This window comes from Vipera ursinii (assembly GCF_947247035.1).
Source record: "Vipera ursinii genome assembly, chromosome: 3".
NCBI classification, from domain to species: domain Eukaryota; kingdom Metazoa; phylum Chordata; class Lepidosauria; order Squamata; family Viperidae; genus Vipera; species Vipera ursinii.
The window spans coordinates 81,224,217-81,238,476 of record NC_139516.1 but is presented as its reverse complement, the minus strand read 5'-3'; the positions used below and the strand labels follow the sequence as shown (position 1 = coordinate 81,238,476).

The window sequence follows — 14,260 nt, the reverse complement described above, 5'->3', positions numbered from 1 at the left end:
TTCTTTACACTCTCATCCTACAGTTATTTGTAATTAGGTTCTGTTAGACATATTGTCAAATATGCATGTTTACAAATAATGGGTTCGAGGTCATATCAGTTCACACCATATAAAAGATAGAAAAATATATACACTATACAATTGTAAATAGTGTATATATTACACTATAGTGTATATATTACATATATAGTGTATATATATTATATATAGGTAAAGGTAAAGGTTCCCCCGCACATGTGTGCTAGTCGTTTCCGACTCTAGGGGCCGGTGCTCATCTCCGTTTCAAAGCCGAAGAGCCAGCGCTTGTCCGAGGACGTCTCCGTGGTCATGTGGCCGGCATGACTAGACGCCAAAGGCGCACGGAACGCTGTTACCTTCCCACCGTAGTGGTCCCTATTTTTCTACTTGCATTTTTACGTGCTTTCGAACTGCTAGGTTGGCAGAAGCTGGGACGAGTAACAGGCGCTCACTCTGTTACGCGGCACTCGGGATTCGACCTGCCAAGCTGCCAATCTTCTGATCGACAAGCTCAGTGTCCTAACCCACTGAGCCACCGCGTCCCTCTTCACTATATATACATATATACAATTCTATTAAAAAAAGTATTAACCCCTTTTTAGATTTTCTGAACTTTCATGTTTGTTTGTACAGTATTATTAGAGCTTCATGCGATCCTCCTGATAATATAAAAGAAGCCTGGATGTGCAAGTAACAGTAACTTTAGTGCTTACGGTATTTCATAAAGTCATCCAACATGTTTGTTTAGCCACTCCTACAGTAAAAGGAACCAATGGAGACCAATTGACCAGCATGTTCCAGCATGTTTTTTCATTCATAGAAGGCCAGAATGCAAATCCCATTGGTTCTAATACTGGATATAATACATAATTGTCATCATTAACAGTCATTAATCTTCTCTACCCTGAATTCCTCTGCTTTTAAAACTGTCCAAATGGGCGATTATCAGCAAATGTTCTAACAACCAATTCAACATTAACCCTTATCCTCTTATCTGATCATCCAGCTTGATTGTAGTAATAAGAAAAAAAGGAAAAATTCTTTCTTCCCAGAGCACACTAGTTTTTATTTAACTCAATTGTTTATGTACTTGCATTTTTCTAAGTTAATGAAACCTAAACACTGTAGTGCAGTATTTTATATACTCAATTTTTTAAAATTATCTTTTTCTACAATTTATTTTATTCTACAGTATTTTTAAAATGTGTGATGACTAAAGGTATGAATAAAATAAAACTTTGTCCAAAGATTTGCATAAACTGACTATAATATCGACAATTTAACATTATTTTTTTAATAACGAATCTCAGGATGCCTTTTTCATAGTAGTCACAAACTGGACCAATATTTTTAACTGAAGTGTTTAACTCTGCAGGAAAATCTTTTAAGTCAGGGTTGTTGTTTTTTCTTACCATATGTCACTTTATACAATAAACTTTATCTTTTCAATGAGAATTCACATAAATTTAGAAAATTCCTTTGGAACCGTTTGCTATAATTTCTTATTACCTGCATCATCCACAAATCTCACCGTTTCACTGGTCACCCCAATTCCAGTCTGTTTCTGAATAACAACTTAAAACTGAGACAATTAAAAACATATTCATATTTAATTATTGCTCTCCTTTATACCAACCTGTCTACTTCATCTCGAGCAACAATGTCTCCTTTTTTTAAGGCTTTAATAGCAAACATTTCATTAGTGTTTTTATACTCAGCCAATAGGACCTGAAATACAAAACAGCGTGTTTTTATTGTTTAAAAAATCTTATTGGTTTAATATTTCATTTAGATTTATCATTTTTAAATGGGCACAGATTCACACACAGATTCTCTAAACATATAAAATCAAGTGGGCCTCAAGCATAGCTATGCAGATACAGAAGTATGACAAATACACAAAATTGCAATTTTAGCTCTCACAGGTACCTTTCCAAAATGTCCTCTACCCAGAACAGCACAACATCGGAAATCTTGTAAACTAAACTGAAATCTCTGTTGTATTCTGAAATACACAAATTTAAAAATAAAAATAAAAATGAGAATCCAACCTTCCTTGAGAATACTAAGGCAAAGCAGTTTGCATTCTCTGGGAAGGTTCCCATCAATGCATCTGCAAAGCAGAATTTTTTGCATAGCCTTGTTCAGCATGAAGATCTATGGTCATATAAAAGCAAAACAGCTTACCTTCTATCTTCAGGTATTTGTTTATACTCAGTATCAGAATTTGAAATCTGAGTCTCACAAATAATTTCTGGTTGAAATTTTGGAACAAAATTATTTGTGTTATTCTCAAAATCAAATGTCTCCGCATCCTGTGAAAATTTGAGAAACAAAAAAAAAAAAAAAGAAAGATTAAAAAAAATATACCAGAAATTTGAGAAGTATGCTTAATTTAGAAAAGTAAAACCAGAGTGGTAGTTTTTCAGAGGCATAATTTGAAAAATCATCTATAAAAACTACTTTTGCTACATTTCTACGCTTCTATAAAGAAAGTTAACAAGATCCCAAAACAGGAAAAGTTTAAGGCAATCTAGAAAGCTCCCCAAACCTACATACAAACCTATACATACCTAACCTACAAACCTACGTACATCTATATCCATATCTATCTCTTATTCACATGAACTGTATACAAAGAAGAAAAACTATTAAGTATTTCTCCATTATGGAAGCTTCTCTTTTATGGCCATATATTGAAAGAACATTACTACAGCTATGGATGACTGGGCCTATTGTTATTTATAAGCTTCTTTTAGGCCATCTTTTAAAATATTATGCACACTCTTATGGGAGACTTGACTGTCTCTCTCTTGCCATATATGCACCACCACAAAAATATGCACCTGAACATTCTCGGTGCTGCCCTCCAAATATTGCAACATTCTTCCAATATGGCTGGCAACTATTTTTATTTGACTAGATTTTTAAAGGGTCTCCATTATGAAGTGTGTGTGTGTGTGTGTGCGTGCGCACACACACACACACGTGCAATACAAATTTAATCAAGCAACCAGCTAAATTATAAGGGAAGGAGACATGCAAAAGCAGTTATTTAAGCAGTCATTTATAGGAAACAACAGCTTCATGATTACACTTTTTCAAACACTGAGACCCATGAATTTATTTAATTTATTGATATTCTTCCTTTTTCTTTGAGAGATTAGTGTGGCGTACTTGGGGACCTCTACTAATTTCATCCTCTTGATACCAAACCCATGAAGTTGGCTTAGCAGACAGAAAATGATCAGCTTTTGTGCAAATTACAAAGAATACGAGCTCGGCACAGCTGTCCTGGAAAGGAAATATAGGCAAAAAAACCCATTTGAAACCCGATATTGCCTTGTGACATGGGTCCCCTAGAAACCATAGCCCATGTTTTTCTGTACTGAGAGGTCTATTGGGACATTTGCCGCTAGTCGATTGTACCTCTTTTATTTAAATTTCTGGGGCACCCCAGTAGCCTTTATATGCTCTTTCTATTAAATAATAAAGATAAAATTTATTTCTCTAAAAGTAGTAAAATTTTGCTACATTATGAGTAACGTTCGCCCACAAATGGTTGCTTATAGTTCTGGTTGTTAAGGGACAGCTAGGTCTTGTTCATTTTATTTACTGTATTTTTATTGGTCAATGACTGAATTAAAAGCTCCGTCTGTCAGAGTTCAACGAGCAACAAGGGCCCTGAGCATGGACGTCACCAGTTTGCATCCAAATGTTCCGACCCCTAAACACATCGCTCAAAATGACCACAAAAAAGGAGAAAAGAACATTCATACATCCTATTCTATTTTAAGGTTGCATTTAAAAAAAAAATACATAGTAAATTAAGCGTTATTAAAAACAATGGCAATAATTTATTGAACTTGGAAGCTGCCCAATTCTCAATAATCCTGGGCAGCTCACAACAATCAAGCAAAGAAACTGCAACAGAAATTCTCAACGAGGAGCCTTGCCTGAGTGGGAGTAGGTGGAGACTTCGGTTCAGGTGAAGCTTCGCTGATTTCTCCAAGAGAAGATACCCGTGGAGGACAGGTGGGTTCAGGGTCAAGTTCAAACACCAATTTACCTACAGGGGAATCACTTCGGGGAAAAAAAAGTTGACTGTAAGCCTGTTGACCATATGAGCAGAATTCTACACAATTCAATTTTTTTAAAAAAAAAAATCCAGTGATAAGCATCTGGTTCTTTTTACATTGCAAATGTTTCACAGGAACATGGTGGAGCAGTGGGCTAATGCCTCCTTAAGTAACACCAGCTGCCTGCAATTAGTGCAGGTTTGCATCCCACCAGGCTCAAGGTTGACTCAGCCTTCCATCCTTCCGAGGTAGGTAAAATGAGGACCCAGATTGTTGGGGGCAATTAAGCTGCCTTTGTAATAATGCCGCTTGGGGGGTGTATGAAAGCCCTAATAAGCAGGCATATACATAGAATGAAGGCTACTGCTAAACTTGTAAAGCCGCCCTGAGTCTTCGGAGAAGGGCGGGATATAAATGGAATTAAAATAAAAAAAAAATAATAAACACTTGAAATCTGTCCCATTATTTTAGCCGTTCACTTACCTAGTTGGTGAGCCTAATCCAGAAATGTGAGCATCAGCTACTGATACTGTAGCAGGCACAGAGGCCTGAGGGCTGAAGGTCCCAGTATGATTTACTGTTGGAATAGCTCTTCTCACCAACCTTCCCCAAGTGGCAATATTAATATTCATTTGCGGAGCTCTGAGAAATGTTTTGCCTGTGGATAAAGAAAACAAAGCCTAAGTAATTTCTTTATTTATCACCAAAAGCTATAACTAAGTGAGAATTCATATATTCATTCATTTATTACTTGTGATGGATAAGCTGTGCATGCCGTATTTCCTATTTTCTTTTGTACTTTCTTATTAAAGCCTTGTTGACAAATTGTGAAGAATTATCTTTACATGAAATGTTGACATATAAGCATCAATTTTTATTAATCCTAGGACCAAGTGCTAAAGCTATAAAAACACCTCACCTTGTTGCTTGGAGAAAATTTTCTTTTGTCTCTGAAGTCTTGGTCTTCTTTCAATAACAGGATTAAAAAACGTAACCTGCAATTCAGGCAATAGGTTTTAGAATGCAGACTAATACTTTTTGGAAACAGGGCTTCACAAGACTTAAATACTTACTAAAAGGATTTGCCCTTACCTCTGCAAACAAAGTACCCTGAGGTTCAAGATACAGACACATTCCATGTCGCTGATTATCCAAGAAGTCTTCTAACCTCAGAAATTTCACGGCACACAAAGATCTCCAATCACGCCAATAAACAGAAATCTCTAACTCACGTGACTGAAGAATAATAAGAAATAAATCCATGCTCAGTTTTTGTATTTACCAGATTTGAGCAGACCTAGCTGGAAATATTCTTAACACCAGAATCACCCTAGCTTGGGAATAGACGGCTTTGACAATGGAAGAAACCACCTTGCTTTTCTGCCCACATGATCTAATTAATTCATTTATTTATTTACCTGCTGCTTCCAAGCTAGTGCAGCACTGCATAAACTGGCTCAGAAGTTATATCCATGAAATGAATGGCCAACAATGTGATAAAAAATTCCAACGCTGTTACTGATTTTAAGGAGAATCATCAGAGACTAGAAAGGAATCTTTTTTTTTTGCTTCCATGTATTGAATCCGTCATAATTAAGATGTAAAGGATATTATTTCTGCAATTCTCAAAATGTTTGAGACTCTTTAAAAAATAACTAACACAAAAAGCTCGAACCTATAAAAGCTGGGTTGGCACGTGGAAGGTTAGGCTAGAATAATTTATGATCCGTAGTCCTAATGTTGGATAAATGTAAACTACTCTATATTAATTTCAAAAGCAACAGTTTATCTTACAGTGAAGACTAATAACGTGTGTGTAGGCATACTAAACAAGATGCAAGGATAGAGGATAGCTACATTTCAGTTTGTTGTTTTTCCCATTCTTCTACCTCCCAAACCCTTTCCATCACAGATATTGTATCCCATTATGTAACATGTAGAACCATTTCTCATGACCTCAATGGGCCCAAGGCCTCTTTATATGCAGATTAGGTCATATTATTTGTCAATCTAATTTGAATGTTCTGAACGTTCAACCTAGCTGCTACTTAGACCTCTTCCACAAAAGAGAAAATCAAAACTTAAGCGGGATTTTAACATACAGTTCAATGTTATGTCTATTATTATTATTTTTTTAAAAAATGTCTTGCCCTGAACTCATACCCCATACATGCATTTGGAGTAGATTTAAGTATATATGAGCAAAGCTAAAAAATCATATTGAGAAGAGCGTCTGTAAACATGCCAAATGTCAGTTGCCTTCCACTGTCTTACGCAGACTGGCTGACAGACTTTGGCAAGGCAAGAGGTTGTTTATTTTAGGATTGTTTGATTGACTAGATATGAAAAATTATTTTCACAGTCAAGAACTTGATCTTTTTGTCTCTGTTTCAGGAAATCTATTTCCTGACTTCATCAAATAAAAAAAGTTGTTTTAAAAAAAATCTCTATATGCCAAAAGCATACTCTGTATTGAAAAAAAAAATATATAAACAGGTCACTAAAATTTCTTGTGAAAGGCTCCCAAACTTACGACCTACATTTTATAGCATTTTAACTTCACTCCAAGAATGAATTGTTTCAACAGTTGCAATTGATTTACAACAGTACGTACAATTAGTTAAAACATCTCTCGAATCCTCTACACTGTTTTTACTACAGGACTTTACCTAGTACCACAAGCACTTCAAAATGATGTGTTGCAAATGCTACCAGGATAGTGATGCAGAATACCAAAGATTGTATGACTGGAATGTGCTTCTGCTCATGTAAGTACCATCTCAAATTTTTGTCCTTGTTTCAGGGAGAGGAAAGGCTAGAATGCACTATTCTGTTCAGGAAAGGGAAGCTACCTATTCCAAGTCAGAATTTCTCTCTAGGCATGAGCTGCAATTTACTCAACTGGCAATCCTGGTAAACGTATTAAAGAGGTCCTTACTCTGTCTAGCTCCAGCGTAAATTTCTGGTCCCAGGACTGATTGGAAATAGGCTTCCAGCTGGTTTGATCAACAACAGTGTTGTCCAATTTCAAAACAGCACAGATTTCATCTGTAAGCAAGTTAAATAAATTCAGTTTAGAATGCTAAAATGACATTCCAAAAACAGTAACAGAAGCAGCCCTGATAATGAGGAATAACTTGGAAATACTTAGTCTGAAGAGTAATTACAATCTTCGTTTAGGTTAACCTACAGCAATAATGGCGGACGAAAATTCTCCGTGTGAATGTTCAAAGTCATTTGTGTGCAAAGCTCAAATGCTTTCCAAACTATGGCACTGCGTTTCCACCCCCCCTTCTCTCAGTAGAAAAAACCACATCTCATTTCCTTTTTCTCTCTCAACCTTTCCTAGAAAGAAAGATAAAATGTTGGCTCCTCGTTCTCCACATACTGACAGTCCTCCGCCTAGAACCAGGTTACGCCACTGCTGAAAAATGGACTTAACGAGCTGTGCTTGAAATTCAGCCATTGCAATGCTCCCCCGTGGGTGAACAAAACCTGGGTGTTTGTGCAGGCCACCAGAACTCAGGACTGCAGGGGTGCTCCAAATCTTCTCACCTGTCCACCTTACCCTTCTCGGCCCTTTGTCCACCCTGCCCTTTGCCTTGCGGGTCAGCCCGCAGCCCCTGAACCCGGGGCATTCTCACCTCTAGCCTTCTCCTTTCCCTACTCATAAAGATCAGCTCTGGATCGGAGTTAGAAAGTGATCGGGACATGGAGGCTGGCTAGAGATTAGCCTGCCCCTTGCAAGCAAATTGGAGGCCGGAGGGGATTTTGGCAGGGCATCCCCAACATGCTACTCTCGCCTAGTGTCGCACTTGCTTTTCTGACTTCCAGATACAACTTCACAGCGGATGAAGAGGCAGTCTGGAGGCCAGGTGCAATGCACGAGGAAGTTAGGAGTAAGAAAAATAAAGGGGCGCCAAAGTTAATTTTAAACTCATCTGACTGAAGGGGAATGGCCGAGGTGCTGTGAAGTAATCTTTTCCAGCCCAATGTTAAAGAACAGAAGGCACACACAGGAAGTGAAAAGAAGTTCGCTTGTCAGCAGCAATGTTTGTCTTGCTGCACCTGTAGATTCCTGGGGCACGGCAAGCAGCCGCAGAGCTGCTTCTGGTTTTGGGCTTGCCTGCTGACCCACAAGGTGGGGTGCAGGAAGCTAAAAGGTAGAGATGGGGGTGGGGAGAGACAGCGGTAGTTGGAAGTAGTCCCTTGGGGCTGTGAGGGATCAAACTGGATTGGGATGGATAATTGTTTAACAACCCATGATTCTCAGTTAATTACAATGGGGATTGCCATCGTAAGTTGTTGAAGTTGCGTGATGACTCACTTTCTGATTGCACCGACTTACAATGACATTCCTGGTCCCAACTGTGGTCATAAGTCAAAGAATACCTGTGTACTCTACAATTTCTACATTTGCACCGTGAATGCTGGGACTCTTGCTAAGCAATTCTATATATACCAGGGCATAGGTATGAGTCCAGATTATTAGCCCTCTCTTGCAATATTATCACGATGAGGTGGGAAAAGAAGACAGCAGTGAGGAAGTTGTAAAAAAAAAAGCACTTGGATTTTATGCTATTAATTTCATCAATCATGGAGGGTTCAATCAATACGTACTTTGAATCAACAGGGAAATATAATTCATTTTCTCATTCATTACATTTTAAAATCCAATTGTAGCCGAACTGTTCCAATATTTCTGTGGCGGCCCATGCTTTATTAGTTGCAATATCCCAATCACAGGCTCCCAACTGAAAAGAGAACCTTCCGCCCTTCAGACATCATCAAATTAAGGATATACAAAACATTCCATTTTGTGAGCAAGACTGTCTTCTCCCTTCATGATGGTTTTTGTACTATACTAGACATCTACCAAAATTTGGATAGAGGGCTAGATTTATATCCCAGAAACATTACTTCCACAAAACAGCCAGCCCAGAACAGTCGAGACAGGCATGCTTCAGAGAAATAAATAAATAAATAAATAAATAAATAAATAAATAAATAAATATTCTGTGCTTCCTGGAATATTTTGCACATCACTGCACTGAACCAACCAGCATGGCCAACTGTAGGGAGGACATCCCCCAACCTAGTTTTGTTTTTTTTAAATGAAGATTATTACCATTATTACTATTGGTGATTCTTGAAATAGTACTTTTGGAATTATATAATAATAATAAAAAAATTCATGGGTCGATAGAAAAAATTGCTCAAGACATCTGTCTGCATGAATATACTATACTATGGCAGTGGTTTGGATATGAAGGCCTAAGGGCACAGGATGTGGGAATAGCCTGGGTAAATTCTGGGCTCCTTGATCTGGTCTCTGGACTGGTATTGGAGACCCCCAAAGTATGCTTTTGGGGGTTGGGCGATTACAATACCTTGGGACCAAGACAGAGAGTCCATGCCTTCCATGGGCTTGTCTCACGTTATTTGTGGCATCTTATGCCGGGGGCCACACTCCAGATTCTGTAAACTCTGGTGTGATCATGAGGTGTTCTGGAGAGCCTACAACCATGGTCGAAATGCCTCCTGGTCCAGTTTGCAAAGTCAGAAGAAGAAGAAGAAAAAAAAAAGTGGGAAAATTCTCCTAAGCAAGATAGACAAATGGTTTCTGCCGCTGCACTTTCATTTTTTTTTGGAATGGAAGATTGTTTTTCAGTGTAAGAGTTGAGAAGGAAAAAGCCCTCCTACTTTTCCAGAAGGAAAACCTAAGAGTAAGGAAGATTACCTTCCACTCAATGGAAATGTTTGCATTCTTGTAGCTCTGTCTATGGTGACTGAGAAATCACTTTTTTTCCAATTCATGGCACCTGCGCTCTCTCTAAAAGCTAGGCTAGCCCCCTCGATTATGGCCTTCTAAAGGGCAGCGAAGACTACATTCTTTGGGAGGGACTTTGGGATTTTGAATTTTATTGAATTTATATACCGCCCTTTCCCGTAGGACTCAGGGCGGTTTACAAGGTAATTAAAAACCTTAATACAAAAGTTAAAAATCAATTTTAAAAGATTAAATTCAATCCCTGAAAAAATATAAAAACCCCAATTAAAACTCTCAGCCTGGGCCGGAAAGCTCGAAGAGCCAGGTCTTCAGGTCCCGGCGAAATGAACGAAGGTCGGGGGCAGTCCTAAGCTCCACGGGCAGCTGGTTCCAAAGGGCAGGCGCACCCACGCAGAAGGCCCTCCCCCTGGGCGTCATCCGCTGGCAGTCTTTTACCGGCGGCACCCTGATAAGGCCCTCCCTGTGGGAGCACAAAGGATGAAGGGAACTTGATGCCGGCAGCAGGTGTTCCCTCAAATATCCCGGACCCAAGCCATTTAGGGCTTTATAGGTCATCACCAGCACCTTGAATCTCACCCGGAGGGCAACCGGAAGCCAATGCAGCTCGCAGAGTAGAGGTGTTACATGGGAGTATCGGGAAACCCCCATCACAACTTGCATGGCTGCATTCTGCACCAGCTGAAGCCTCCGAGTGGTACTCAAGGGCAGCCCCATGTAGAGAGCGTTGCAGTAGTCTAACCGGGAGGTCACAAGCGCATGAGTGACTGTGCGTAGGGCATCTCAGTCCAGGTAGGGTCACAACTGGCGCACCAGGCGAACCTGGGCAAAAGCCCCCCTGGTCACGGCTCCTATGGGATTGATTGCCAAGACATCTAAAACTGGATTTTACTGATTATTAATTCATTATGTTTTGTGTATTATATTATTATTGGACTTAAATTTATCTTACGTAGTTGTTGTGAAGAACTACTGACATTCAGAAGTGCAACTTTAATTATAATAATAATCAAGGGATTTGAAGAGCCAGGGGTACAAAACTCCCTAAACCAGTGAATGAATCCAGAAACCAGAAAAGGGCATAGCTGCTTTAATGACTGGCAGACCATCTCAGCAGTTGCGCAATGGGTGCTTCTACATGCCTTTTTACTTTCAAATCCAAGCTACTGCACAACCTTAAAACACAATCATAATCAAATATGTGATTAAATTGAGTTTATTTTTACATATAGTTACTTTTCCTAAGAGATTTTGTAAAAGTGTTTCTGAAAAAGAAGAAAAAAACCATTAAAAAAGGTACTGAACTGGATAAATCATCTGTTTTCAAGAGGTTTCGGCAACTGCCACTTTTACTTTTACTTGTTCGACTCATGAAAGATGATCTGGCTTCACTTGGACTCCATCCAGGTAGAGTGAAGGATGTTGCTTTTGATCTACCAGGGACAATTTCCAGGATATCTTGGCAACCCATAAGCCTAACTTCCAGAGTACCTAAAATGAGATCAGATTGTCTTAACTCATATAATTGGTAAAACACCAGCTTAAGCAAGTACAAGCAATTGATAAATGGCATCAGCGTCATTAACATCATTCTCTGTGGGCAGGAATCTTAATACTCTGTAAACTTCATATTTATGGGGCAGTACAAAAGCTCTTAAATAAATAAGCTTTAACTAGAAGAATCCAAAATTAGAATAAACCCACTGAAATCAACTGAATTCAGCTACTGATGCAAGTCCCAGTAATTTTAATATGCATTCATAATGGGCTTACCTGACATGAAGTTTTATGACTGTTCTTGCTAAACATGTCTCAACACAGCAAGTTATAGAATGTTAATGAACTATGGTTTTTACAAAATGTATTAGTGGGTCCATTCTAATTGTCTAACAATCTGCCTCATGTACTATTCCTCCCATCCCAAAAAAAGCCAAACCATGCAGGCAGCAGGAATCCCTCTCCAAACATGGTACCTGATGTATGTTGATAGATTTTGCATCCATATATGTATGTGGGTATGTACCCATGTATGTTTCAATTTCTCTTAGATATTGATTTAAAGTGGATAAAACATGAAGAAAGGAAATCAATTTATATTCCATCTTTGCATAATCTCAATCTAGTAATTCTATAATAATGGAGAGAAATGATAAAATGGGATTCCATATATTTAACCTGTGCTGATCAATGTATTGTTGTGTATTTGAGAGGACACAGAAACAATACTCAGGCACATTCAGAGAATCAACAATCCCTGCTACAACTTTAGTTTAAAAACTAAAGTCATTTTGGGAAATATAAGCTAACAGCTGTGCTACTGCTTCTAATTTGGTTGTTTATTAAATAATTTAGTAAACAACATTTTAAGATCAGAGTTTTTATTCAACACCTGCTTCAAGTTAGCAAATAAAGTCTGCAGGGATATATTTAAGATCTTCATTAAGCATACAAGATACCTTGGAATTTATTTCCTTTATGAAATGCTGCAATTACAGAAGCACGCACAGACTGTCAAGGGGAACTGTTGGACTACAGCGTCTCAAATTTCATAACCCTCGTGCAGAGTTTTTCTTCTGTAATGTCTACTCTTAATTTTTATATTTAATTACTTTAATCTAAAAACACATTAGCACAAGTAAATGAGAGATACAGTGTTATGCACTGCCTGTTTAAAATTCTCTTCATATTATTATGTTTTAATGTTTTAGGGAAAAACCTAAATTCTCATCAGAACTGAATGGCTATGAGGTTATGTCCAGATTTCACTGTGATTCTTTCTAATATAAGGAATAATGATACAAAAACTTTTTTAAACATTCCAGAAATTAGATGCATTAAATAAATGATTCAAACATTTTGAATTAGAGTCCTTTAGGCAATAACTAGAGTTGCAGATTCTAGCAAGTTACACAGTGCAATTCTTTAACTTATCAGATAATAAGTGACTGTTTCATTGGCTGGGTCCCATAATGAAAATACGTAGAGACCACTGTATTAAAATAAAAATTTCCCCTTCACTGATAATCTTTATAAACAATATTACCACCTTTAAAAGTTTGAATTTAGTCAAGCAACTAAAATGCTTGCTATGATGTAATTAATGCAAACAAGAACTTGGCCAAATATAGCCACTGCACATTTTCTTAGAGATAATACATATTTAACTATGATTTAACTATGCCCATTTATATTCAAAAAACATCCAAATGTACAAAACTGCAATGTTTCTTTTTAATGCAACAAATATTTTCAAGTTAGAAACCAAAGCACACAAAATACGTAGCTATTACTGCCTCAACCAACCTGTTAGAGCTGCTGGTTTGGACAGTGTACTATACTGATTTTGCGTGGATATCACACTTTGCCGTGGACTTAGTGTTGGTGAGGAAACAAGTGAAAGTTCTTCTATAATAATACTGCTTTTGGGGTGATTTTTAGGGAGTTCATTTAGTCTTTGTTCTAATGAATACTTCAAGAGATCCAGCTTCTGGCTTGATTCATTAAACCTTGCTTGAGCCTTATTCAGTGAAACAAGAGAAAAAAGAATCCATTAGGAAAAACTCCTTTAACATGATAACATTCAAATTTCACTTATTACATAAAAATTACCTCTGAAAGAGCTTTTCTGTCAGTAACTTTTCCAGAGCCGAACAACTTCATAACATTTTTGGCTCCTTCTGCCACCGCATATTCTATCCTAAAATGATGTCGCAATTCTTCCATCCGAAGCTCAAGTGGGCTTATCACAGGTTTTGCTATACATACAAAAAATAAACAAAAATTAGTACTAACTAGTATATCAAACTATTAGCATAGTATGTTACACTAGCCAGAATATTGGCACAAAACTGAGAAAACATTTAATACATGTATTACAGTTTGTGTTACCTTCTTGGGGAGTGAGGGCATTAAAGCAGGCAAGTCTGTCCTCTTTTGTATGCGTGCCAATGTTGCATGTGCACACAAAAGAAGAGTTGGTGTTGTGATGCCACATCTGTTATCTTGTCCAAGTTGAACCCAATCCCATGGCTTCTGCTTCATAGGTCTAATACAGATTTACTAACCAGCCATATAAAATCGGATGGATTGACAGATAAATGAAGTGAACTAAGCACTCAAGGGACAGTTCTCTAAGCTGTATAGAGCATAATGTGACATTCAGCTACACATTAACAAAAGTCCACCAAGATTTTTTGAATATGGCTGTTTCACTTGCCAGCAGATTCACGGCAGAGCAAATGCCAACTAAATCAACTTTAAAAATCCATCTTGCTGGGGGCAGACATCCACTGCATTTATTTTCTAAATGTTACAAAGTACATGAAGGGGTTTCACATACAGACGAACACCTATACATTTGAACAGGAGAGACCTT

The 14,260-nt window shown here is 37.9% G+C and overlaps 1 protein-coding gene across 2 annotated transcripts in view; it reads right to left on the bottom strand.

The window, feature by feature from the left end:
• The window catches only part of PKN2 (protein kinase N2), a 62,307-nt gene that overhangs the window by 12,905 nt on the left and 35,142 nt on the right, over positions 1 to 14,260 (bottom strand). For both annotated transcript variants that reach the window (XM_083359309.1, XM_083359310.1), the window contains 11 exons: positions 13,495 to 13,640; positions 13,189 to 13,402; positions 11,191 to 11,376; positions 7,036 to 7,145; positions 5,190 to 5,333; positions 5,017 to 5,092; positions 4,581 to 4,755; positions 3,975 to 4,101; positions 2,206 to 2,333; positions 1,948 to 2,023; positions 1,655 to 1,746 (listed from right to left, as the gene is read on the bottom strand). In XM_083359309.1, the coding sequence (XP_083215435.1) occupies positions 1,655 to 1,746; positions 1,948 to 2,023; positions 2,206 to 2,333; positions 3,975 to 4,101; positions 4,581 to 4,755; positions 5,017 to 5,092; positions 5,190 to 5,333; positions 7,036 to 7,145; positions 11,191 to 11,376; positions 13,189 to 13,402; positions 13,495 to 13,640 (1,474 nt within the window). The remainder of the gene's footprint in view (positions 1 to 1,654; positions 1,747 to 1,947; positions 2,024 to 2,205; positions 2,334 to 3,974; positions 4,102 to 4,580; positions 4,756 to 5,016; positions 5,093 to 5,189; positions 5,334 to 7,035; positions 7,146 to 11,190; positions 11,377 to 13,188; positions 13,403 to 13,494; positions 13,641 to 14,260) is intronic.